General features: G+C 61.3%; 1 protein-coding gene across 1 annotated transcript; it reads left to right on the top strand.

The window, feature by feature from the left end:
* Nucleotides 1-4,207: 4,207 nt before the first annotated feature.
* On the top strand, nucleotides 4,208-24,535 carry ZBTB32 (zinc finger and BTB domain containing 32). The gene is made up of 6 exons (XM_044991692.1): nucleotides 4,208-6,160; nucleotides 19,732-19,823; nucleotides 21,037-21,123; nucleotides 21,526-21,684; nucleotides 22,878-23,045; nucleotides 23,605-24,535. Exons 1-6 carry the CDS (start codon nucleotides 4,923-4,925, stop codon nucleotides 23,838-23,840), a joined length of 1,980 nt encoding a protein of 659 aa, XP_044847627.1. The 5' UTR covers nucleotides 4,208-4,922; the 3' UTR covers nucleotides 23,841-24,535.
* Nucleotides 24,536-26,063: the final 1,528 nt, after the last annotated feature.

The following is a 26,063-nucleotide window of genomic DNA, read 5'->3' as shown; positions in this document are numbered from 1 at the left end:
GGGAGAGGGTGGGGGGAGGATCCTGGGGACAATCCCCCTGGGAGGCAGCTGCCCGTTTCCACCGCACCTTGCATTTTCTCTTCCCTCCTCTCTAGGTTCTGTGCACGTCTGTTTCCTCGTGTCACAGCACAGGATGTTCCACGCTCGCCGCCCTCCCCACCGCGGTGTGCGTAACCCTTTCCAACGGGGGCAGCCCCTCTGGGCCCGAGGGGGGAGGGGGGAACCAGGGCACCGGGGACAGCAGCAGTGCGAGCTGCTGGCCCCCTGCCGCCGTACCCCCAGGGAGACCCCCTGGCTGGTCCCCGCTCAGTCCCAGCTGAAGGCAACTCATTTCTCCCAGGTCTGCAGCTGCTTGTGAGTTGTGCCACCGATGGAGGGGTTTGCATCCCTGGTCTGCACTGGATTAGGGCCAGAGTCCTCCAGAGGGGAAAGGCCCCGTGACCCATTCCCGCCCCCTATGCCAGACAGTCCCCTGCCCCATGGCTGAATCGGGGCCAGTACCCCCTAGAAGGGACAGGTCCCTGCCCTATTCCCTGCCCCCCTAAGCCAGCCCCTCATGTTTTCACAGCACCTAGGTCCCTGCGGATGATCTCTACCCCCCTCACCTTCCCCATCCCCTAGCCCAGCTGCCCTGTGCCCCCTGGCTTCCGGCCATCAGAAAATCCATAGGATGTCCTGCCAGCAGGGAGAGGAAATCAGGGCAAGGCTCTCTGTGGAATTAACCCAACTGGAGTACTTAACTCGCATCACCCAGGTGCCAGCCGTGGGTCCCGATCTCAGCCCCCCATCAGCGTCTGCCCTGCGCCGGCACCCTCCCCCGCTAGCCCTGAGTCTGCCAGTCACTGACTCCTGGCCTGGCTGGGACATGGCCACCGGGCTCACTTTAAAATGCCTCCCAATTCCTGTCCCCTCCCATGGGGCTGCCCTGGGGTTATCCCCTATCCCCGGGAGCTTTGTTAAATAGATAAAACAGCCATTGTCAAGTTCAGGGTCCATCTCCCAGCAGCAGTGTCATTATGGGGAGGATTCTCCGGTCCCCCAGCCCCTCACCCGGGAGCACCAGCCACGGCCCTGGGGCCCATTGTGCCAGGCGCTGGACAGGCCAAACGGAAAGCCACTTCCTGCCCCAAGGCCAGTTCTAGGGGTCCCCATTGAACCGGGTTCGCAGCCCGTTTGCCATCTGACCCCAAGACACCAGCTCAAGGAGTCGCAGGCCGGATTAATGAGGGGACTCAGCCCCACTGACCCCTGGGAGCCGCTCCCCATTTACGCCAGCATGGAAGGGGAATGGGCAGAAATCCGGCCCCGTCACTCCTCAAGAGCGCTATCCCCGGACCAGCCCATGGGCCCAGCCAACCTATATCCCCCATCCCTGCTCAGACCAGTGGCCCATCAAGGCCAGGAATGAAGATTCTCTGTTTGCTCCACGGATGTGCATGTGTCATGTGTCCTATATTGCTGATTCCCAAGGGGGATTCTCCCAGGCTAATGACGCTTACAGCAGGGCTCTGGGATCTACTCCTTGCTGTCCCTTTCTGAACGCCCGTGGACTAGTTGCAGTCCCCTTCTATCCCTTGTTTACTGGGATGCTGGGAAAAGGGGAGGGATTTTTGTACCCGAACAATCAGGAATTTAGCGAGCTGGCAGCTGCCACAATTGCTGACAGATGCCGTGCACAGGCCACGTGGCCAGGAGACTGGCCCTCCTGAAGGTGCCCTGGAATATGGGAGAATCTGGGGGGAATGAGGGGTGCTGCCCTCTTTCCCGGGCGCTTTCTGGTGGCGACGAGCTGGTATTTAAGGGGTCCTTGTTGCTTCGACACTGGAAATAGGCCTGGGGCCCCAGCCCTGCCCTGTTTTTGCCTGGCAGTCTCTGCAGAGGATGGGATGCATGTTTTGCTCCCAATGGTTTTGCAAGTGTCTGAGTTGGGGGGGGAGAGGGGCTTTGGTTCTTTGGGGGGTTGTTTTATTTTTTTAATTAATAATAACCAGAACGTGAGTTTGGGACTCACCCTACCTGGGCCCGATTCCCAGCTGTGCCACAGAGTTCCCGTGGGACCTTTGGGATGTCACCCAGGCTGTCTGGGCCTCAGTTTCCTCATGAAGTGCATAACCCTATTTTTGTCCAAATCGTCGATCTGAATTGCAAGCTGAATTCAGTGGAGGGAATTGCTTGCTATATATCTGCAGTGCCTGGCACAATGTGGGAGCCCTGATCTCGGTCAGGGTCTGTGCGGCGCCTGGCACAACAGGGCTCTGATCATGGTTGGGGTCTGTGCAGCGCCTGGCACAATGTGGGAGCCCTGATCTCGGTCGGGGTCTGTGCAGCGCCTGGCATAATGGGGCCCTGATCTCGGTTGGGGTCTAGGCAGCACCTGGTAGAACGGGGCCGTGATCTCAGTCAGGGTCTGGGCAGCACCCGGCACAATTGGAGGGGGAGAAGGGGAGGCCCTGATCTTGGTTGGGGTCTGTACAGCACCTGGCACAGTCGAGAGGGGTGGAGGGCCCTGATCTCAGTGGAGGCCTCTGGGTTTTCAGCCGGCCAAGGAGGGCCACCCTGCTGCAGTGAGTTAGAAGCTGTTTGATGGGGCTGGAAGCATCCATCCAAACTTGGCCAGATCCCTCGGCCTCTGTAGAGTGTACCTGCGAGAACAGCAGAGGGGCAGGAGGAGCCCCCACAAACCCAGGCATAGGGTGCAGGTGCAGCTGGCCACCGGTGTCCCTATAAAGTGCAGCTCCCATTACAGCTTTGCCCTCCAACGGCCCCATCTCACTCCCTTCTGCCCTGTCCCCTGCCCTGCCCTGTCTCGAGGGCACCTTTGGTCATTGCTTCTGAAAAGGGGCTAGTGCTTTTGGGGTGCCAATGCCTGACACCCCAAAGAGGCCCTGTGTCCAGGAAGCGCCAAGCTCCCCCCCCAAAAAACTCAGGGGTCTCATTAAGACATCTGGGCACCTGGAAACCTTGGATCAAATTCACGAGGACTGTGGGAGGAGAAGAGTAGATAAGTGCATCTTTTAAAAAGCTTCTGTGTGGAGGCCCAGACTCCTGGGTTCTTTCCGTGGCCCTGGGAGGGCACTGGGGTCTAGTGGTTAGAGAAGGGGGTGGCTGGGAGCCAGGACTCCTGGGTTCTCTCCCTGGCACTGGGAGGGGAGCAGGGCCCAGTGCTTGCTCCGTATGTGCAATGCTGCACTGAGCACTCACCTCGGCACACAGGAGTTTGAGGGGAGCTCTCCTGGGGAGGGAGAGGGTACTGGGGGGGGCTTAGGATGCACTGGAGGGAGGGGATCCCTGCGCTGGCTCCCAGTCAACCCCCCAATCCGGAGCACCCCACTCCCCCCCCCGCGCTCTCTGGTGGGGCTGCCTCTTTCATGTACCGAACCCGCGCTGGCGTCGCTGCCTTTGTTGTGGGAGCAGAGCCAGGGGTTGGAGGGGTGGTGGGGACAGACACTTTCTCATGCACTTGAGAGACCTGGGCGCTCACTTCCCCCCCCTCAACTTCCTGCCTCGCAGACAACAAAGCGAAAACCCCAAACCCCACAGCGCTGTGCTGCAGAGGCCCTGCCCCCTGTGGCCTGGGCTCACGGCACCCCCCAGCCAGTCCAGGCCCTGCTCCCCCTTGAGATGAGTTCACAGCCCCCCTAACTGGCCCAGGCCCTGCCCCCCGCAGTCCGGGCTCACGCCCCCACCCCCGGCCGGCCCAGGCCCTGCCCCCCGCAAGATGGGCTCACGGCCCGCAAGATGGGCTCACGGCCCCCCCGGCCGGCCCAGGCCCTGCCCCCCGCGAGATGGGCTCATGGCCCGCCCCCGGCCGGCCCAGGCCCTGCCCCCCGCGAGATGGGCTCACGGCCCGGCCGGCCAGCCCAGGCCCTGGCCCCCGCAGGCCGGTCTCACGCCCCCACCCCCAGACGGCTCAGGCCCTGCCCCACATGGGACAGGCTCACTGCCCCCCCTCAGCCAGCCCAGGCCTGGCTCACGGCCCCCTCAGCCGGCCCAGGCCCTGCCCCCCACAGGACAGGCTAACGCCTCCCTCCCCAATCTGGCTCAGGACCTGCCCCCCTTGGGAATGGCTCACAACCCTGCCCGATCCCCCTAGCTGGCCCAGGCCCACCCCCACGCCCACCCCCCACTGAGACCCTGCTCCTGCCAATCTCCCCCTTCTATCTGCCCCTCTGCCCTGCGCTCCCGCCATCTCCTCTCCCAACACACTCTCCTGCCAGTCCCCACACTAATGCCCCCAACTCCTGCAAGGCCGCCACCTCTTCCCCGCAACCCCCAGCAACCCTCTGCCCTCCCCCACAACCGTCCCCCTCCATACACCCCTCCTGCCAGCCCCTCCCTCCAAGCACAGTCCCGCCCAGGGCTGGCAAGAGGGGAGGGGAACGAGGGACAAATGTAGCCCCCAAATGTCTGTGTAACTAAAGTGAAATGGGAGGGAGAAGGGGTCCAAATTCCTCTCAACAGGCGTGTTCCCGCCATCCCTGACCATTGGGTCTGTGACCTCGGTGGCCATCATGTGCAGTTCCACCCCCTCTGCCCCACACACACTCCCACCATCCCTGAGCATTGGGTCTGAGATCCCAGCAGCCATCTTTTGCTGCCCCCCTCACCACACACACTCCCACCATCCCTGAGCATTGGGTCTGTGACCCTGGTGGCCATTTTCTACAGTCCCCCCACCCCTGCACGCTCCCGCCGTCCCTGAGCATTGGGTCTGAGAGCCCGGCGGCCATCCTGTGCAGCCCCCCTCTCCACGTATACTCCTGCCATCCCTGAGCATTGGGTCTGAGAGCCTGGCAGCCATCTTGTGCAGCCCGTCCCCACTGATGATCTCCCTCTCCCCTTGTCGCCAGGAGGAAGAGCCCTGCGTCTGATGGAGGAGCTGACCCCCGACCGGCAGCGCCCCTGAGCCCCGTGGCAGGGAGATGGCGCGGCGGGTCAGGCTGCACAGCCCCTCGCACCCGGACCTGCTGCTGCACCGGGCCAGTGAGCTGAGGCATGTGCGGGCCCTGTGCGATGTGTTGGTGCGCGTGGGCCAGCAGGACTTCCCGGCCCACAGCTTGGTGCTGGCCTGTGCCAGCCGCACCCTGGCCCGGCTCCTCCTGCCACAGGGCCCCAGAAAGCTCTGCAATCTGGACTTCCTTGCGCCTGCCACCTTCAAGCACGCCCTGGACTTTGCCTACACCGGCAGCCTTGAGGTGGCACCTGAGGAGCTCGCCAGCCTCCTGGCCACTGCCCGGGACCTGGAGATGGAAGAGCTGGAGCAGGTGTGCCTCAGGGCACTGGGGACTGGAGGCCCTGATGGGACTGGCATTGGCGACAGGGCTGGCGGCCATGACTCAGTTGGCATTGGGGACAGGACTGGTGGCTATGATGGGGTTGCCATTGGTGACAAGCCTGGTGGCCATGGTGGAGTTGGCGACAGGACTGGTGGCCATGACGGGGTTGCCATTGGCGACAGGACTGGTGGCCATGACGGAGTTGCCATTGGCGACAGGGCTGATGGCCCTGACGAAGTGGGCATTGGCAACAGGACTAGCGGCCATGATGGAGTTGGCATTGGTGATTGGGCTGGTGGCCATGACAGGGTTGCCATTGACGACAGGGCTGGTGGCCATGATGGAGTTGTCATTGGTGACAGGGCTGGCAGCCATGACGGGGTTGGTGCCCAAGATGCGAGGAAGGAGACAGCGGATGGGATGTCCCAGATGAAGTCACCAGGCAACCACGACCTAGTTTTATTGGCCGATGGGCCCTGCCTGGCCCTGGGTAGGCCAGACAGTAAGGGGAGCCAAATCCAAGATGGCAGCTTGGCACCCAGTTGGGTCCTGTTTGAACAGTCCTCCCTCAAGCCGCGGGAAAGCGTCATCACAGCTACGGCCCGGCCACTGCCTCAGGAGCACCGCGCCCATCCCTGGCCGCCAGAGGCGCTCTGGGGGCCAGAGGGGGTGGTTTCTGGCTACCAGCCCTGCCCACCATTGCTCAGCTACCAGCTGCAGTCACTGCCTTCGCCCTTGGGCAACCTGGGGCCTGGGCACATGGCCCTCTCGGCATCGGTGGGTTTCCATGGCTACGTCCGACCCTTCCCCTGCGGGCTGGAGATGGGGAAGCCGGGCTCCCCCAGTGGGATCACAGGCAGAGAGAAGCAACTGGAAGACCAGAGGTGAGCGGGGTGGGGGTGGGAGAGAAGCCATAGGTGATGGGAGTGGGTGGAGGGAGGCTGGGAGCAGGACTCCTGGGTTCTATCCCTGGCTGGCCCTGGGAGTGGAGTTGGGTCTAGTGAGTTAGAGCAGAGTGGGCTAGGAGCCAAGACTCCGGGGTTCTATCCCCAGTTCTGGGAGGGGAGTGGGGTCTAGTAGATTAGAGCAGGGGGAGCTGGGAGCCAGGACTCCAGGGTTCTATCCCTGTCCTTGGGAGGGAAGTGGGGTCTAGTGGGTTAGAGCAGGAGAGGGCTGGGAGCCAAGACTCCTGGGTTTTATCCCTGGAAGGGGAGTGGTTCCTAGTGGTTAGAGCAGGGGGGCTGCGAGCCCGGGGGGATGATTCAGGCCATGAGGCTGCTGCCCTCCCTTCCCCCGTGGCTCCGGGGCGCACTGGCTCTCGGCCGTGGGCCCTATTCTGTGGGAACTGGCCACGTCACTCGTTTCCTGCCTGGTCTCCTTGGGGCACCCTCCCCGTGAAGGCAGGCATGGCAGGTGCTGTTGCAGCTCTGAGCAGGGCACCAGGGGCAGGCATGGACCAGCTGCGCATGCGCCTTGCCAAGTGCCGCTGACCTTTCGCAGCTGTGGCCAGAGGCCGCTCGTCGCTGGCACCAGGCCAGCTGGATTAACCCTGGAGTAGGGGCACTGCAGCCTGGGGGTGCTGAGGGGAGGGAAAGCATTGTCTATGGGGGGAGCTCCTGAGTACCTCAGCCCTGTCCTGGCGCTGTGGGGGGAAATCCCCCGATCTCTCTGGTTTGCAGTTATGCCGGTCACGGTTCAGGGTCCCCCGCACCCCCAGTGACGCACAGACCCTGAGCCCAGCAGGTTCCTGCCCCAGAGAGCGGCGGAGCCCGAGATGAAACAGGTCCCATGGGAGGGGGTGGACGGGTGACTCGCCTGTGGGGTTTCCCCCAGCCGGCCCCACACCCACACGTCCGACTTCAAAGGGCTGAGTTGTTCCTAGATGACACATTCTTCCCCCCCACCACCCCAGAGCCGTTCACATTTTCCTCTAGGCCAAATTACCTTAATTCGGAGGGTGAGGAAGTGAAGGGGTATCAGGGGGCTGTGGGGGTGGATCGGGGGAAGGGGGGACATGGGGTGTAGGGGTGGATCTAGGTGCGGGCAGTGGGGATATGAGGTTTAGGAGTGGATCGGGGCAGGGGGCTAAGGGGTGTAGGGGTGATCTCAGAGGATCAGAGGGGATATGGGGTGTGGGGTTGGATCTGGGTGGGGCCAGGGAGCTATGGGGGTAGGGGTGGATCGGGGACCGGGGGCTATGGGGTACAGGGTTGGATTGGGAGGGCAGGGGAGCTACTGTAGGGGTGGATCTGGGAGTAGCAGGGGGACATGAGGTGTAGGGTTGGTTTGGGGACCAGGGGGATATGGGGTTTAGTGGTGGATTAGGGCAGGGGGCTATGGGGTGCTGGGGTGGATCTGAGTGGGGGTAGTGGGGGCAGTGGGAGATATGGGGTGTAGGGGTGGATCTGGGAGAAGCAGGGGGGATATGGGGTGAATCTATGTGGGGAAAGTGGGGGCAGTGGGAGAGATGGTGTGTAGGGGTGGATCGGGGAGCCGGGGGATATGGGGTTTAGGGGTGGATCGGGGCAGGGGGCTATGGGGTGTAGGGTCGATCTGGGTGGGAGCAGTGGGGGCAGTGGGAGATATAGGGTGTAGGAGTGGATTGGGGATCAGGGGGGATATGGGGTGTAGGGGTGGATCTGGGAGGAGCAGGGGGGATATGGGGTGTAGGGGTGGATCTAGGTGTGGGCAGGGAGGGATATGGGTGTAGGGGTGGATTGGGGGCAGAGGGGCTATTGTTGTAGGGGTCGATTGGGGGGTGGGGGGATATGGATTGTGGGGGTGGATCTCGGGGTGCATATGGGGGCTGGACATTGGGCAGCCCCAGTTCACAGGTTCCTAGACCCAGAGGTTGTAAGATCAGAAGGGCTCATTGTGATCATGCTCTGCCCTCCTAGAGCCTCGCCCCGCACCCGCCTGTACCGACCCACAGCCTCTGGCTGAGCAGCTGCTGTGGTTTGAAGATGTGAACCTTTCACCCTGTGTGGGGCACACAGGGGGCCGGGGATCGCGCGGCGGCTCTTTCCTGTTCCCAGCCGTGGGGCAGGATGCATGTACATTGCACACAGGGTACTGTGTGCCCTTCCCCCGCCCAGCCCTGCCCCAGCCCCTCACCGTGGGACCAGCCCCCTCGCCCCGCACAGCGCCCCAGCCTGCACCCCTGTCACTCGGGCTGGGTCCCGAAGGGATGCCTGCTTTCTGGGCTGAATGGGTCTGGTTTCAGTTTCCAGCCTTCCATGGGGCAGATCTTCCTCTGACGACCCAATTATTAGTGAGCCGTGCCCCTGTCGGCATGCACAGACTGCAGCCAAGTCGCCCCTCAACCTGCCCTGTGTGTAGCTAAATTGATCCCATGCCTGGAGTCTCTCCTCTCAGGCTCTTCTCCGACCCCTCTCCAATGTATCTACATCTCTTCTGGAAGGCTCCAGGGCTGGCCACAGGGTCCCAGCTGCACTCACACCAGGGCCAAGTACAGAAGTCAAATAGTCTCTGGGCTTCTTCTCCAGATTCCCCTGTTTATAGACCCCAGAGTCGCCTCTTTTGGAGCTGTCCCGCACTGACATTCTGTGGTCCCTGGTGGATAGACTGACATTTAGCAGAGTGTTTGCTTGTGCCCTGTTTCCCAAGCCACCCCGATCGCGCTGAATCGGTGACATGCCCTCTTCGGTATTTCCCATTCTTCCAATTTTTGTGTCATCAGATACTTTATCAGGGATGATTTTATGTTTTCTTCCAGGCTGTTAAAGATGTTAAATAGCACAGGGCCAAGAGCATTTAGGATTCTTTTTTGTTCCCAATATACTTTAAAAAGTCCTTCTCATTGTCCTTCTCTCCGCTGGCCACAGATTGCGTCTGGCATCTTTTTGCTTCCCTTATCCAGTTTCTACAATACCAAGCTTCTGAGTGATAGTCATTGCTCTCCACTCCCTCCTTTTCCCATTTGCTATGTATTCCCTTTTTGTGTTTTAGAGCCACTTGCACTTCCCCTGTAAGCCAGGCTGGTTTCAGAACTGGCCATTCTCTAGCTTGGCTTTCCTGGCACCTAGTAAAAGTGTTCTCAAACAATTCCTAAGGGTCATTCACATTTTTCTGCTGAAATCCTGTCTCCCAGCTACGATTTGTTGGTGCATGGAGCCCTCTAGTGCCCAGCTGGGGCAGGCACCGCGTTGCTCAGCCCTGAGCTCAGAGCTGGGCATCAGCTGGGGTTGTGGGGATGTGCAGAATTGGGGCCGTGCCCCAGGTTTGGAACAGTTCCTCGGTGGAGCCCCTACGATGTGCCAGACCCCCAAAGGGGCTCACGTCCTTCTGCCACATGGCCTCAGCGCCTCTAGGCTGCACCTCGGGCCCTTCTGCTTCACCCCGTTCAGCATGGCCAACGGAGCCCGACTCACTGGAGGGCCTTGTCCACTCTGCCAGGACTGATGCCAGCTCCTGTGCCCCCCATCATGCACCTTCCCTGTTCTGAGGTCTCTGCCCAGCTCCCCTGCAGTGAGATGGGGAAATCCCAGCTCCTCTGGGTCATGGGCTGGCTGGGGGCTACATCCTGGTGATCAGTTTTGCAGCTGTCTTTTTCAATTTCCCATTGACATGGGGTCGGTGAGTCCATTTTCATGACCTTGTTAACGACCCATCGCAGCTCAGCCGGCCAGGTGACATTTACAGCTTTGTCACCCAGCCTGCCCTGAGAGCAAAAACAGACCTTTACCCCACACCGGGCAGTCATGCACAGGGGAAACTGAGGCACACATAGAGGTCATAAAAATATTACGAAAATTGCCACGTTGTCACAGGGGACTGCTCCCCACATCTCTTCTTCTGCTGAGCAGTGCCCCTGGCCCGGCAGCTCCCCAGGGTTCAACTGCCACAGTGCTGTGTGTCTAGCACGTGCGTGTGGGGCCTGCATTACCCAGACAGGTGGGAATGGGTGCCTCTCAGCCCTGGCCTCCGGGGCTCCAGCTACCTGCATCCACCAAAACCAGCTGCAGCAAGAGTTCTAGAGCCCCAGTGAGCCAAGTACAGGTCTGTCACACCTTACGTGCATTTAACATGCGCGATTTCAGCTTTACGCGGTTGGCAAAAACAAAAACAAAAAAAGAGAAAAATAACAATTTAAATACTGTTTCTGTAGTGCGGGCAATTCCGCCCGCCATTCAACTCAATGTAACTTTGACTATACGCGGTTTTCGCTTTACGAGCTAACCGCGGAACGGAACCCCCGCGTAAGATGAGACAGACCTGTAGATGTAGCGGGCCAGGCAGCAGGGTGTGGTGCCTGGTGGGGTTCTAGATCATGCAGGAACAGCAGGGTTGCATTCTAGAGCACCACACAACTGGAGAGTGTTCTAGAGTCACAGGAGTGACTGGGTTCTAGATTGCTTCAGCATGTTGATGTCCCCATTCTGGAGGAAAATGCATGGCTGGGTGGGTTCTAGAGTGTCACAGACTCACCGATCGTGCCCACTCTTGGCCCCGTACGGTCCGTGGGGGGAACCCCCTTCAGTGTGACGACTCTTCTCAGGGGTCCACTCTCTCTTGGGGGTTAAGCCCCTCCACCTCTCAGAGCCTTAGCACACCTGTTTCTCGCCGTGGGCCCCCTCAGGGAGTCTACTCGCTCTGGACCCCCAGAGCCTCCACTCCCCAAAGGGAATAATGCCCCCCTGATCTCTAGCCCGGAGCGACTCTCAGCCAGCGTAAAACTGGAGGGTTTATTGAGCATCTGAACACAACACAGGAAACTCTCTGGGCCTCAGGCCTGGCCTCCCTCAGCACAGCACATCCCAGTCTCCCTGCATCCAGGTGGGCTCTGCCTGCTCCCTCTCTCCAGCCCAGAGCCCCCCTGCTTCCCAGCTGGGCATCCGATATCACCTCCCCCAAGCCCCGCCTCTGTCCATTGTCGGCTCTCCAGGCAAACAGGGTCACCGTGGCCTCCTCTCCTCTTTTCTGTCCTCTGGCCCCCTCTGGCTGCACCTGGCTAGGTCACTGGGGTCCTCCCTTCACAGTCCATTGTCCTCCCACTGGCCAGAACCGGCTGCGACTCCTGAGCTGGGCCTCCAGGTCACCATGTCGCCAGGTCACCAGTCGCTGGGGTATCCATTCTCCAGGCCATTGGCTGGGGTCCCAAGTTCCCTCTCAGGTCCTCTGTAACAACAACTCCCTCTCCCATCACCTTGTTAAATCAGTAACACCCAGGGAAACTGAGTCCCACCCCCTCTGCACGCAAACCATTGGAAAAACAAGGAAAAAACAAGACAGTCCCCCCCTTCGTCACATCGAGCCACTCTGATCATCTGCTGGGAGGTTCTAGAGTGTTCCCTGGTGGTATTGACAGGTGGCTTCTCATGAGGATGGTGCTGGGGGGGCGGCAATCTAGAGTGATACATGCAGCCAAGTTCTAGAAGTATGGGTGGTTATTAGAGTAAGAATTGGAGGTGTCTGGGTTGTGGAATGGCGTGTTCCAGGCGCGGCCAGGTTCTGTGGCATATGGTGAGAGCAACTGGGTTCCAAATCATTTGATGGGGGCTGCAAGATTCTAGGGGGGTGGGGATTTGCAGGGTGAACTGTGGGGGGCTGCTGAATTCTAGGGAGATGGGAATTGCAGGGCGAACTGTAGGGGGCTGCCAGATTCTAGAGGGATGGGGATTTACAGGGCTAGCTGTGGGGGCTGCTGGGTTCTAGGGGGATGGGGATCTACAGGTTGAACTGTGGGAGCTGCCAGTTTCTAGGGGGATGGGATCTGCAGGGTGAACTGTGGGGGGTGGGGGCTGCTGGGTTTTAAGGGGAAGGGATTTGCAGGGTGAACTGTGTGGGGCTGCTGGGTTTTAGGGGGATGAGGACCTACAAGGTGAACTGTGAGGGCTGCTGGGTTTTAGGGGGATGAAGACCTACAAGGTGAACTGTGAGGGCTGCTGGGTTCTAGGGGAATGGGATCTGCAGGGTGAACTATGGGAGTATCATGGACTCAAAGGTAGTACCCAGTCTTGGCCCCATAACGTCCCTGGGGGGAACCCCCTTCAGTGTGACAGCCCTTCTCGGGGGTGCACTCTCTCTCGGTGTTTAAGCCCCTCTGCCTCCTCGAACCATACCTCTCTGAGCCTTGCATGCCTGTCTCTCACCGTGGGCCCCCTCAGGGAGTCCACTCGCTCTGGACTCTCAGGGCCTCCACTCCCAGAGGGAATAATGCCCCCCTGATCTCTGGACCAGAGCGACTCTCAGGCAGCGTAAAACAGGAGGGTTTATTGAGCGTCTGAACCCAGCACAGGAAACTCTCAGGCCCTCTGGCCTGGCCTTCCTCAGCACAGGACATCTAAGTCTCCCCTGCATCCAGGTGAGCTCTGCCTGCTCTCTCGCTCCAGTCCAGAGCCCCTGAGCTTTCTAGCTGGGCATCCCGGCCCCAACAGCTCCTCCCCGTCCTTTGTTTTCTGTCCAGGTAAACAGGTCGCTGGGGCCCTCTCTCTTCAGTCCTTTGTTCCCCTCTGGCTGGAACTGGCTGGTCAGGTCACCAGGGCCCGCTCTCCTCAGCTCTTTGTCCTCCCACTGGCCAGAACCAGCTGACTGCCAAGCTGGGGTGGGCCTCTTAGTCACCAGGTCACTGGCTGTTAGGGTTCCCCATCTCCAGGCTGTTGTTCAGGGGTCCTGGCTGATAGGTGAGGTCACCCCTGGTCCTCTGCAACAACAAACCCTCTCCCACCACCTTGTTAAACATGCAGCACACAGGGAAACTGAGGCACGCACACATTATTAATGTAAAACACTACAAAAATCCTCAACTTCTCCAGGGTGAACTGTGGGGGCCTTGCTGGGTTCTAGGGGGATGGGGTCCTGTAGGGTGAACTGAAGGGGCTGCTGGGTTGTCGGGGGATGGGATCTGCAGGATGAACTGTGGAGGGCCTTTGAGTACTCAGGGATGGGGATCTGCAGGGTGAACTGAGTGGGGCTGCTGGGTTCTAGGGGGATGGGGAACTGCAGGGTGAACTGTGGGGGGCTGCTGGGTTCTAGGGGGATGGGGACCTGCAGAGTGAACTGTGGGGGGCTGCCGGGTTCCAGTGTGATGGAATCTTCAGGGTGAACTGTGGGGATGTCATGGACTCAAAGGTCATGCCCACTCTTGGCCCCGTATGGTTCGTGGGGGGAACCCCCTTCAGTGTGACAGCCCTTCTCGGGGGTGCACTCTCTCTCAGGGGTTAAGCATGGAGACCTGCAGGGGATGGTGCACATTTGGGTTTTATATCTGGCACCCAGCTCCCTCCATGCTGCGTGCTGCGGTTTTCGAGCTCAGGGACACACCCACGCCCCAGGGCAGCTGGTACATGTATAAACAGCCCTGGAGCTGTGGCACAACTGCCCGCCGGCACGTGCCAGCCGTAACCAGAGAGAAGGGTGGGTCCAGAGAGAGGGGTGGGAGCTCCCAGTGCTTGGCTGGAGCAAGACTGTCGCCTGTGGCTCAGGGCAGCGGTCGCGATGGGGCGATGGGGCGATGGAGGGGGTCCCGGATACACAGGATCGGGGCCGTGCCCCAGCTTTTAACCTGTCCCTTGGATGAACCCATCAGCATCCCAGCCCCCATCGGGTGGTCCCTGCCCCAGGCCCAGCCCTGCCCCTAAGTCTGGGGCTTTGCCCCAGGCCGTTCCCGTTCCCCCCACCCCAACCCCCCATGCTTAGCCCTGGGCCAGGGTCTCAGGGAGTCCTCTGGCTGTGGGGGGTTTCCATTGTCTTCTCAGCTTGTCCATCACTATGGGTCAGCCTGGGCCAGCCCTTGAACGACCCCACCCCATGGCATCTCCTGCCTGCTCCGAGCACGGACTTAACCCTTCAGCTCCTGCTTGGGAGCAATGGGACATGCACTTTGTCACAGAGGGCCAGAGCAGTGGGAGGTTGGGGGGCGATAGGGGTCAGAGCAGTAGGGGGCTGGAGGATGATGGGAGTCAGAGCGGTGGGGGGTTGGGAGGAGCAGGGCCTGGATCCTGTCCCAAAGAGACACAGTCATCCCGCAACAGGAGGTCACAGCTGATATCTTGGAGAACCCCAACTACCAGCCAACTCTGAACCCGTCACTCCCTGGGCCCCCACTGCTCTGGGACACATGGTCCTCCCAGGTCTGGCTAATGGCATCAGTGTCAGCTAGGATAAAATTCTCCATCCCCCTAAGTAACTGATCCACCTGGCGCTGGTGCCTTGAGCCTGAAAGGTAGGACCAGGGACTTCTACAGCCCCAGAGGGGTGACAAACGCAGGTTTCAACCTGGCATCTGGATCCAAAGGCACCTGCCAGTAGCCTTTGGTGAAATCCTTGGTCATGGGGTACCGAGTCCCCCACAACTTGTCTAGGATCTCATGAGGCCTAGGCATGGGCAGGCACCAGACATGGTGATGGCACTGAGCTTCCGATAGGCCACACAGAATCAGATTGACCCATCTTTCCTGGGGACCAGCAGCATGGGAGAGGCCCCCCGGCCTTGTGGATGGCTGGATCACCCCAAAAGTCAGCATGTCTCTGACCTCTCCCTCCAGGGCCTGGGCTTTGTTCCCAGTTACTCTGAATGGGGCACACCTGATGGGAGGGCCGTCTCCACTCAGTGGATGGCTCAGTTAGTGACCCCAGGACAGTTGGAAAACAGCTGCTGGTACGAATGCAGCATCTCTCTGATCTCTGCCTGCTGGGCAGGGGTTAGCAGGACAGAGAGGCATATTGATTCCAGCAAGTGGCTGGCTCCTGTCTCAGGGAAGAGACCCACCAGGGGATCTTCCCCCTTCTCCAATTGGCCACACACGGCCAGTACCAGCCTCTCCCTGTCACAATACGGCTCCATCATGTTGACCTGGTACCCTCGGTGGCTGTGAGCCCACCACATCGTTTTCCTCGTTCAGCTGCTGGATGACCTTGAAGGGCCCGTCCCAGGCAGCTTGCAGCTTATTCTTCCTCACTGAGATGAGAACCCTCCCCTGGTCCCCGGTGCCATAGGCTGAGTGGTCGTATGAGACCTTTTGCCTCCCTTGGGCCCTGGCTAGGTTCTCCCTGGCCAGACCCATGAACTCAGCGAGCTTTTCCTAGAAAGTCAGTACATGCTCCACCACTGAATCTCCATCGGGGGAGCCTTCCCTTCCCATTCAACCCTCACCAAGACCAGGGCCACCGTCTGAAAAGGCTCCTCTATGACAAGCAGGTGTCTCAAGGCTGCTTTACCCTTGCCCCAGGCTTTTTGCACCTCTGGACAAGGCAGGCCTGGTTGGCAGCTGTCCCGCCCTGGCTGTGGTTAACCACATTCAGCTGGTGACGCGGATCCCGCTGGGCTCAGCTTCGCCCCTGCTGTCCTAGTGAGGGCAGGCAATGAGCCCTCTGCTTTGCTCACAGCATGAGAGCCAGCGTAAGCCACCTCCCGCCATGCAGGGCGTGGGAAGTATCTCTGCCCCACTCAGCTCCAGGGCACTGGTTACAGACAGGCAGGTATCCTGAACCTAGCAGCTCCTCCTCCCTGCCAGCCAGGTCATTTGCATTTTTACTGACCACTTCAGTCTCAGCCGATTGGTTCCCTGGATTCAAATTCAAATCCTCGGCCGTTACAGGAGCAGGGCCTGGATCCTGTCCCAAAGGGACATAGTCATCCCCCATAGGCAGGGCGAGGGGCTTCATCCCTGGGACCTTCACCCAGGTCACAGCCCCTCAGCACCTGGTGAGGCTGCACCACCCGGGACCTGACAACCGTTCTCTCTGCCCCAGGGTCTCGCCACCCCAGGAATGTCTCCCCAGTGACCACCACCTTCCGCTCCCACTGGGGATTCAAGGGGCCTGAGTAGGGTGACCAGATCGCAAGAGTGAAATATCAGGACACATTGGGCGAGCGGGGGGGGGGGGGGGGCAGGGATGACACAGACAGACAGACACAGGTGCACAGCCCCAACTGGAGCCAGAGGCACACTGGTCCGCCTGGCTCTGTGCTACCAGCGTGCCCCTTCCTGTTGGGGATGGGCCCATGCTGCACCACACAGCTCCCCCGCCCAGCGCCCCACTATGCCCCGAGCCCCCTACAACCCTTCCACCACAGATGCACAGTGCCGTGCACATACACCCAGCGCCCCCTGCCCACAGCCCCACCACAGCTGCCCAGCACCCCACACAGAACCCCCCACTCGCTAGTTACCCAATACACACAGATTTCCCCTCCCTCCCTTCCTTCCTCCCTCCCAGTGCCCTTCCCCACAGCCCTAGCACAACTACACAGTGCCCCACACGGACCCGCACTGCCCAGTGCCCTGACACACACAGATCTGCCCCACTGCCCAGCATCCCCCAACAGGCCCCCACTGTCTAGCACCCCAAAACACACAAACTTCCCCACTGCCCAGTGCCCTCCACACCCTCACAGCCCAGCGCGCCACACACACCTCCCAGACACTCACTCCACCACTCACCAGCCCTGCCGGAGGTCTCTGGCTCCTAGGGTCAGAGCAGTGAGGGCCACGTGCTGCACCCGCCACAAGCGCGAGCTCCGTGGCTCCCATTGGCCGGGAAAAGCACCAATGGGAGCTGCCGGAGCCACGGAGCGGGGCTTGCAGGCGCCAGCAGCACGCAGAGCCCCCCACCCTAAGAGCCAGAGGGACCTGCCAGGGGGCGAGGTGGGGAGCCCCGGCGGGGCTCACCTGGGCAGCTCCCATCCTGGGAAGCATCCGGCAGGCTGCTGGCTCCTAGGGTGGCAGGTTGGGTCTGGTGGGGGGGACAGAGGCTCTCTGCCTGGTCCCGGCGCCTGCAGGCCCCGCCGCTGCAGCACATGGCACTCCTGCCGGCGGGCGGAGGCGGGAGCTGCCCCAGGAAGTGGTGAGCGGCGGCGCCACGGGTGTGGTGCTGTGGCTGCAGTCAGACAGTCCCCGATACGGGGACAAAGGGCGTCCTGACCGCTGTAAGGTCGGGACGCGGGACAAGTCCCCTAAAATCGGGACTGTCCTGGTAATATCGGGACGTCTGGTTACCCTAGGCCTGAGCCCAGGAGAGTCCATGCAGACCTATATGCTGGGGCCAGGAGTGGGAGCCAGTCTGCCACCCCACCCATCTGGCTAAACAGCTCTATGGCCTTGGGACCCAGGAAGGGGACTAGACACCGGAGCCTTTCTGCAGGGCCAGCCTGGTTCAATTGCCAGCCTCCCAAAGGCCGCGAGACGGGCATCTATCTCTCCCCCCTCCTTAACCTGGGCAGCGATTTAGTGTCGAGGTTCCCTGCAGAATTGGCACCTCAGGGTCCATCCCCACTCACCCCTGGATGGGTCCCTCTGCCTCTCAGCTCAGTCACATCGCCAGTTCCTGCTGCCTGCCTCTCCTGCTGTTCTGCTTCACGGCTTCCATGTCTCTCATGGTCCTCCGAGTCCTTCGATCTCAGCTCCAATTCCATCCGTCTCAGATCCTGGTGGAGACCCCCTGGTGTCGGGGACAGGGGTCTCCGGAACACCCGGCTGCTCCCAGCCTCTCTCGGGCCCCCAGCTGGGTCAGCAACCAGTGTGGGCCCTGGGGCGGTCTGGCTGCTCCCAGCCTCTCTCGTGGCCCCAGCTGAGTCAGGATCTGGCTCCTCAGAGCCACCCTCCTCTTCCAACTGAGCAGTCAGCTGTGCCTCAGTGAACTTTCCAATATGCAGCCCTCTCTCTCTCTGCACAGCTCTACAATCTCCTTCTTAAGGAGATGGTTATAGGCCTTCTCTGAGATGTTCCCAGGTGACCACGGACTCACAGGCCTGTGGTCTCTCAGCTCCCATGATTCCTGGGAGGAACCCCCTCAGTGTGACAGCCCTTCTTGGGGGTCCACTCTCTCTCGGGATTTCAGCTGTAGGCTCCTCTGCCTCCTGGAACCTCACCTCTTGGACCCTTCAGCACGCCTGTCTCTTGCTAATCCCCCTTCGTTTTAGTGCTCCCCAGTCACTTACTGCAGGATGCTCTGTCCACTGGGTGCAGTTTATCCCACTTCTTCCACCAGTTATCATGGAGTCACCGGGGCGATGCTCTGGAACTACTCCCTACGAAGCCAGTCAGGACTCTGGGGGAGCCTCCTCTCTCTGAGCAGACTGTCTCCAGGGCAAGAAGCTTACACAATGAGGAGGTCAGAATGGTTGGGGGCAATGGGAGTCAGAGCAGGGGGCTAGGGGGTGATGGATCAGAGCAGTGGGAGGTTAGGGGGCAAAGGGGGGTTGGGGGCGATGGGGGTCAGAGCAGTGGGGAGGCCAGGGGGCGATGGGGTCAGAGCCATGTGAGGCTAGGGGATTGTGATGTTCCCCTCTGGGGTATCTGGACCAGTGATCTGCTAGGTCACTCTAATCCTTGACTCTGGGAGCCAGCCAGCCCTGCTCTGCTGTGGGAACCCCACTCCTGGGCTGTTCACGTACAGCCTCTGGCATGCCAGCTGCTCCTTGGCTTGTGCAACCGAATGACACTAGCCAATATCTCCGGTCCCAGACACAACCCTAGGAAACACCTTCTTGCAGTGTCCAGTTATGCCCACTGGAGGCTGCAAGCTTATATCATTAGTTTGTCAATTTAACAAGGAAATTGATATGTCCCAGGCTTGTTATCCCAAGGGGAGTCTCCGACACGCTTCAGCCCAAACACACCGTTTAGTCTACCTGAAGCAAACAGATTTATTAACTCCAAAGACAGATTTTAAGTGATTATAAGTCAAAACATAACAAGTCAGATTTGGTCAAATGAAATAAAAGCAAAACGCACTCTAAGCTGCTCTTAACACTTTCAGTGCCCTTACAAACGTAGATGCTTCTCCCCACAGGCTGGCTGGTTGCCCTTCAGCCAGGCTCTCCCCTTTGATCCCCCTTTGATCAGCCGCTTGGTGTGGTGTCTGTAGATGGAGGTGGAAGAGAGAGGAAGAGCCTGGCAAACATCCCTCCCTTTTCTCATGTCCTTTCTTCCCTCTTGGCTTCGCCCCCCCTCCACCTCATCGCCGTCCCAAACTGACCAAAGGAAGGGGGGTGACTCACTCGAGAGTCCAACAGGTCCTTTGTTGCTGCCTAGGCCAGTGTCCTTTGTTCCTTGAGGCTGGGCTGGGCTTGTCCCATACCTGCCCTGATGAGGTGTGAACTGCCCCTCTGCTCTTGGGGAGTTTTTGCCTGGGCTTGCCCTAAGCCATGAGCACACATTTTCAGCCTCATAGCTACATACATGAAATTATAACCTATAACCTGTAACCGTACAGTAACCTCACCGTAACAACCGTGCCCAGTGCATCAGGAGCCTTCCAAAGACACCCGACATGACAAGCTTTGCACTGGATACCACACAATCCTTTTATAAAGATAAGCCGGGGGGTGTAGGGTGTTGCCCTGAGGTACAGAGCGTCACAGGAGCAATGGGGTCAGAGCTGGGGGGGGGGGGCTGGAGGTGATGGGGGGCTTTGAATGGAGATTCTGCCTGTTCCCATCCTGAGCCCTGTGGGTCATTTGCCATTTAACCCCTTGTTTCCCTCTGCTCAGGCTGCTGGCGGTTCCGGCCAAGTACTCGGGGTACGACCTCTGCTCCCAGCGGGGCCCAGATGCCCAGCACCTCCCACTGCTCTGCCACCCGCGTAAGGAATCCCCTGTTCCCCCGCCCGCCTTGCTGTGCCACCCACATAAGGACCCCCACCCTGTCCCCCCACAGTGCCACCCACATAACGACCCCCACCCTATCCCCCCACTGTGCCACCCACATAACGACCCCCACTCTGTCCCCCCACAGTGCCACCCACATAACGACCCCCACCCTGTCCCCCACAGTGCCACCCACATAACGACCCCCACCCTGTCCCCCCACAGTGCCACCCACATAACGACCCCCACCCTATCCCCCCACTGTGCCACCCACATAACGACCCCCACCCTGTCCCCCCACAGTGCCACCCACATTCGTACCCCCACCCGTTCCCCCCACAGTGCCACCCACATAACGACCCCCACCCTGTCCCCCCACAGTGCCACCCACATAACGACCCCCACCCTGTCCCCCCACAGTGCCACCCACATACGGACCCCCACCCTGTCCCCCCACAGTGCCACCCACATAATGACCCCCACCCTGTCCCCCCACAGTGCCACCCACATAATGACCCCCACCCTGTCCCCCCACTGTGCCACCCACATAAGGACCCCCACTCTGTCCCCCCGCTGTGCCATCCACGTACAGACCTCCCACTGTGCACCTCCTGCTCTGCCACCCATGTATGGACCCCTCAGCACCCCCACTGTGCCACCCACATACGGACCCCCCATCCTGCACCCCCGCTGTGCCACCCATGTATGGACCCCCCCACTGTGCCACTCACATAAGGACTCCCCTGCCCCCATTGTGCCACTCCTGTACTGACCCCAGACCCTGCCCCCACTGTGCCACTCATGTATATGCCCCTCTGCCCCCCGTGCCACCCACATATGGACCCCCACCTTGTCACCCACTCTGCCACCCACATATGGACCACCCACCATCCGCCCCCCTCATTGTGCCACCCAGGTATGGACCCTGCCAACTGCCCCACCCTGCCCGTCTCCTCCCACTAGCAGCTCCTGGACCCTGACCCCAACGACCCACTGCCCCATTACCGCCCCCCGCCTTTCCCCCCACTTTGCCCCTCACTGGCTCTACTGGGTCCCCCCCGACCTCACAGCCACCCTCCTGCCCTTGTCTCCTGAGTCCTCCAGCCCCACCCCAACTATCCCCTCTCCTCCGAGATCCTCGACCCCACCCTCACTGCCCCTCCCCCAGTCTGCCCCACACCCCATCTGACAGTCGCTCCATCTCCCCAGGGCCCCAGTCGCTCCCGCTCCCCCGGTTCCGGGCCCAGCGGAGCTGTGACAAGGACCTGCCGCCTCTGAGCACAGCGCCCCCTGGAGGTGAGAGGGGCGGGAGGAGGGAGACCTGGGGCACTGACAGTGGGGGGTCCCTGAGTTATGTCAGTGGGGGGGACCTTAGGGGGCAGGGACAGTGGTAGAGAGACCCTGGGGGGCAGGGACAGCGGGGGTGGGGGGTGCCCCAGGGGCAGGAACAGCAGGACACCAGGGAGGCAGGTCTCCGCCCTGGGCAGAGGTGAGGAGGTGGATGTTTCGGTTGTTTCTACTGGGCACGTTGTTATTGTAGGGTCACCCGAGAGCAGTGGGGCTGGAAGACCCGGGTTGCATGGGCCCATAGGTCTGATTGGGGGGATGGAGGGTGGGAGCCAGCTGGGCTCACTGGGGAGGGACTGGTTGGGAGGGCTGGGCCCATCTTTGAGCTGTGTCTCTCCTGCTCCTCCCCAGAGCCAGCCACGGCGGCGTCAACCACGCTGTACTTGATGTACGGCCCACGGTGCCCCCCACGGGCCCTGCCGGCTGGCGCCTGGAGCTACATCTGCCAGCTGTGCCAGCGGCGGTTCCCCAGCCAGACGGCGCTGCGCAGACACAGCCGCAGCCACATGGGTATGGCCTGGGCCATGAGCGCTCTGCCCCTCCCCCATCCAGCTGGCACCCCTCACTCCCGACTCGCAGCCCCTGCTCTCCCAACCCTGCCCTTCCCCCATCCCACTGGCACCCCTCACTCCCAACCTGAAACCGGTGCTCCCCCAGCCCCACGCCCAGCTGGTGCCCCTCACTCCCGACTCGCAGCCCCTGCTCCCCCAGCCCTGCCCCCACCCCCAACCCATCCAGCCAATGCCCCTCACTCCCGACTCGCAGCCCCTGCTCTCCCAGCCCCCCAATTCAGCCAGCGCCCCTCACTCCTGACCTGCAGCCCCTGCTCTCCCAGCCCCCCAATTCAGCCAGCGCCCCTCACTCCTGACCTGCAGCCCCTGCTCTCCCAACCCCCCCAATCCAGCTAGCGCCCCTCACTCCTGACCTGCAGCCCCTGCTCTCCCAACCCCCCCAATCCAGCTAGCGCCCCTCACTCCTGACCTGCAGCCCCTGCTCTCCCAGCCCCCCCAATCCAGCTAGCGCCCCTCACTCCTGACCTGCAGCCCCTGCTCTCCCAGCCCCCCCAATCCAGCTAGCGCCCCTCACTCCTGACCTGCAGCCCCTGCTCTCCCAACCCCCCCAATTCAGCCAGCGCCCCTCACTCCTGACCTGCAGCCCTTGCTCTCCCAGCCCCCCCAATCCAGCTAGCGCCCCTCACTCCTGACCTGCAGCCCTTGCTCTCCCAGCCCCCCCAATCCAGCTAGCGCCCCTCACTCCCGACCTGCAGCCCCTGCTCTCCCAGCCCCCCAATTCAGCCAGCGCCCCTCACTCCTGACCTGCAGCCCCTGCTCTCCCAGCCCCCCCAATCCAGCCAGCGCCCCTCACTCCTGACCTGCAGCCCCTGCTCTCCCAGCCCCCCCAATCCAGCCAGCGCCTCTCACTCCCGACCTGCAGCCCCTGCTCTCCCAACCCCCCCAATCCAGCCAGCGCCTCTCACTCCCGACCTGCAGCCCTTGCTCTCCCAGCCCCCCCAATCCAGCCAGCGCCTCTCACTCCCGACCTGCAGCCCCTGCTCTCCCAATTCTGCCCTTCCCCCATCCCATTGGTGCCCCTCACTCCCGACCCATACCCCTGCTCCTCCAGCCCTGCCCCCACCCTCTGCCTGTCCAGCCGGTGCCCCTCACTCCCGACCTGCCGGCCTGACCCTGGTGCCATTCCTGCAGGCCAGCGGCTGTTGGAGCGGGAGTTCTGTGCCCGTGGGTTCCAGGCCGAGGCCGGGCTGCGGGGGCCCCGGCGGGCATCCCCAGGCGAGAAGCCCTACGAGTGCGGCGAGTGCAGCAAGCGCTTCACCCTCAAGCACCAGATGGAGACGCACTATCGGGTGCACACTGGTGAGTGGGACCCCCCCAGCCACAGCGCTAGCCCCCCCCCGGTGCGGGGTACCCCTCCCCCACTGGCATCAGCCCTCCCAGTGCCGTGTACCCTTCCTCCACGGGCATCAGCCCCTCCCAGGGCTGTGTGCCCCTCTCCCATGGGCATCATCTCCCCCCACCAGTGCCGTGTGCCTCTCCCCCAGGGGCCTCAGCCCCTGGTGCTCCCTGGCTGTGTTGCACCCCTCCTAACTCCTGGGAACCGGGTACACGTACCTGCCTTGTGCCCCTGCAGGCTGGGGCATTGTTCCCACACCATCGCCCCCAGCCCTCCCCCCACTGGGAGTCGGGGGCACTCTGGTCCCCCCATCTCCCTGGGTCCTGGGGGGGCAGCCTTAATTTCTCCTGCCCCCAACCCTGCCATGGCCCTAACCCCTGTGCTGTCCCCAGGAAAGTGAGGCTGGGTCTGGGAGGGAGGAGCGGGCAGTGGGATAGGACTGGGGGAGGGGTGGGGAGCCAGGGCAGGGAAGGAGGTGGGAGGGGCTGGATACCCCCTCTCACAGCCCATTGCCCCCTGCAGGCGAGAAGCCGTTCCAGTGCAAGCTCTGCCCCCAGCGCTCCCGCGACTACTCCGCCATGATCAAGCACCTGCGGACCCACGGTGGCGCCGCCCCCTATCGCTGCACCCTATGCCGCCAGTTCTGCCCCAGCCTGGCCGCCATGCAGAAGCACATGAAGGGCCATTGCCCCGAGGAGCTGCCCTCGGACTGGACGATCGAGACCACCTACCTCTACTCCTCCTCCACCTCCTCTTGAGCCGCCTGTGCTGGTGCAGGCACCGGGAGACTCATGCGTGGCACAGGGAGAGCGCGGAGACCAGCGTCGGCGTGGCAGACGGATCTGCAATGGTGCATGGCACAGGGAGGGCACGGGGACCAGCAAAGCATGGCAGATGGATCCGCGATGGTGCATGGCACAGGGAGGGCGTGGGGACCAGCGTCGGCGTGGCAGACGGATCTGCAATGGTGCGTGGCACGGGGAGAGCGCAGAGACCAGCGTCGGCGTGGCAGATGGATCCGCGATGGTGCGTGGCACAGGGACGGCGCGGGGACCAGCGTCAGCGTGGCAGATGGATCCGCGATGGTGCGTGGCACGGGGAGGGCGCGGGGACCAGCGTCGGCATAGCAGACGGATCTGCGATGGTGCGTGGCATGGGGAGGGTGTGAGGTCTAGCAGCACCTGGCATGGGGAGAGGGCACAGCTGGCCATGGCTGGACCTGCAGAACACAGATCCGTGGCTCGCTTTGCTGCCTGTCACACACAGCACGCCGGGAGCGCTGCCCGCTGGCTGGGAGTCATGCGTGTGGCACGGGCACCATGGGCAGCTAGCTACTGAGGGCATGAACCTGCCGCAGGCCAGAGACGAGAGCCCACATGGAGTAGATCAGTCCCTGCTGTTCCCAGCTCACTCTGTAGGGGGGGCCGTATGTGTGCGGCCCCAACCTCTAACATCACCCTCAGCGTGGGGATGGGGAGACCCCAGTTATCGTGGGGGCGGGGGGTGTTAGGTGAACCCAGATCAGTGGGGGACTCCTGCTGCCCAGTAGCTAACTGGGGGAGGGGGCATCTGTCATTAGCTTGGCAGGATCCCCTGCTCTACTTGGGGTCCCTACCCCAGATGGCCAGCAGAGAGCTGAGACTGGAGGGGAGGGATTCTGCCAGCCCCGGGCTGCAATGTCACAAGTGGCTGGGGAAGGGCCTGCCTTGATCACCGCGGGTCACTCATTACCCAGCAGCGGGGTGGGACTCATTAGCCCGCAGGAATCCAGGCGACACTAAACTGTCCGGAGTCGCAAGCAGAGAACTGGGAAGTTATCCGGGGGGAGGGGGTGTAAGAACTGGCCCCAGGGCCAGGGACTGGAGAACTGGGGGGCGGGGAGGAATAGCTGGGGTTCATATGGCACTGCCCCTTCTATTCTGCCCCCCCACCCCTTGGCCTGCTTTGAGTCCCCTGGCCCTGTGGATGCTGCACAGACCCCTCAAGAAGACTGGGGTTCCCATTGCCATGGGCACTGCTCAGACCCCCCCATCACACTGAGCGCTGCACAAACACTGAGTCAGAGACGCTCCCTACCCCAAAGACCTTCCCGATCTGGACAGACGGAGTCTCCCATTACTGGGGAAACCGAGGCTCAACGAGCCACAGCAACCGGAGTGCCTCACCTGCCAGTCCTTCATGTCCCGCCCTCGACCTGGCTTTGCCAGCTGTGTTGCGGGGCCGATGGCCATTGCGTGTTGCATCCCGTCTCTTGCCCCTTTGTGACCGGGCCCCACAAGCTGTGTGTGGGGTGGGGTGGGGGCAGGGATCACATTTCCTATTAAACGTCTCAGGGATACTGAAGGTCTCTGTTATTTTCTGTTGATCACAAAAGTTCTGTCCCACCCCTGCCCGCAAGACCCTCTGTGGTGGCGCTTTAGACACGGGGCCTTCTCCCACAGAAGCACCCATCTCCGGGAGTCCCGTGACTGCAGAGTCTCACAAATCCATTCAGACATCACTTCTCACCCACCGGGCAGTGGGTAATACAGCTGAGAAAGGTGCCCAATGGGGTCTCTGCTGTGTTTGTCCAGCACCCCGCACAGACTAGTTAAAAGGGGCATTTGTCATTTGTAGCGCATGACGTCTCCAGTAAAAGAATGTTCTGCTACTGGGTGCAGGCCCTGCTGCCCCATCCCCTTACAGTGGGACCTCCTCAAGGAGAATCCCCAATGGCCATATGGGGCATATGACACATGGATCGGTGTGATGCCTACTGGCTGGACAACTACTGCAAAATCTGGGGCAGGGGCTGCTTGGCCCAGAACTACATTTCCCACAGTGCATTGCAATATCATGCAGCGCAATGCCTCCTGGGAGTTGAAACCTTTTATGTCCTTCAGCCCATGGGGTGGTAGTGATCGGTGTCTCAGAACTACATTTCCCATGGTGCCCTGGGCTAAGAGTGGGCAGGATGAGCCCAATGTATGCTGGGAGTTGTA

The sequence above is a fragment of the Mauremys mutica genome, chromosome 17, assembly GCF_020497125.1.
Source record: "Mauremys mutica isolate MM-2020 ecotype Southern chromosome 17, ASM2049712v1, whole genome shotgun sequence".
In the NCBI taxonomy this organism is placed as follows: Eukaryota; Metazoa; Chordata; order Testudines; family Geoemydidae; genus Mauremys; species Mauremys mutica.
Note: the sequence above shows the minus strand (reverse complement) of the source record. Positions and strands in the feature narration are given on the sequence as shown.

What these genes read in the sequence shown, in the direction of transcription:
- ZBTB32 (XM_044991692.1), top strand. Translation starts at nt 4,923, where the DNA reads ATGGCGCGGCGGGTCAGGCTGCACAGCCCCTCGCACCCGGACCTGCTG. An exon ending in AAGCAACTGGAAGACCAGAG is followed by an intron (nt 6,161 to 19,731) that starts GTGAGCGGGGTG and finishes CCCTCTGCTCAG; the next exon opens with GCTGCTGGCGGTTCCGGCCA. An exon ending in ACACAGCCGCAGCCACATGG is followed by an intron (nt 21,685 to 22,877) that starts GTATGGCCTGGG and finishes CCATTCCTGCAG; the next exon opens with GCCAGCGGCTGTTGGAGCGG.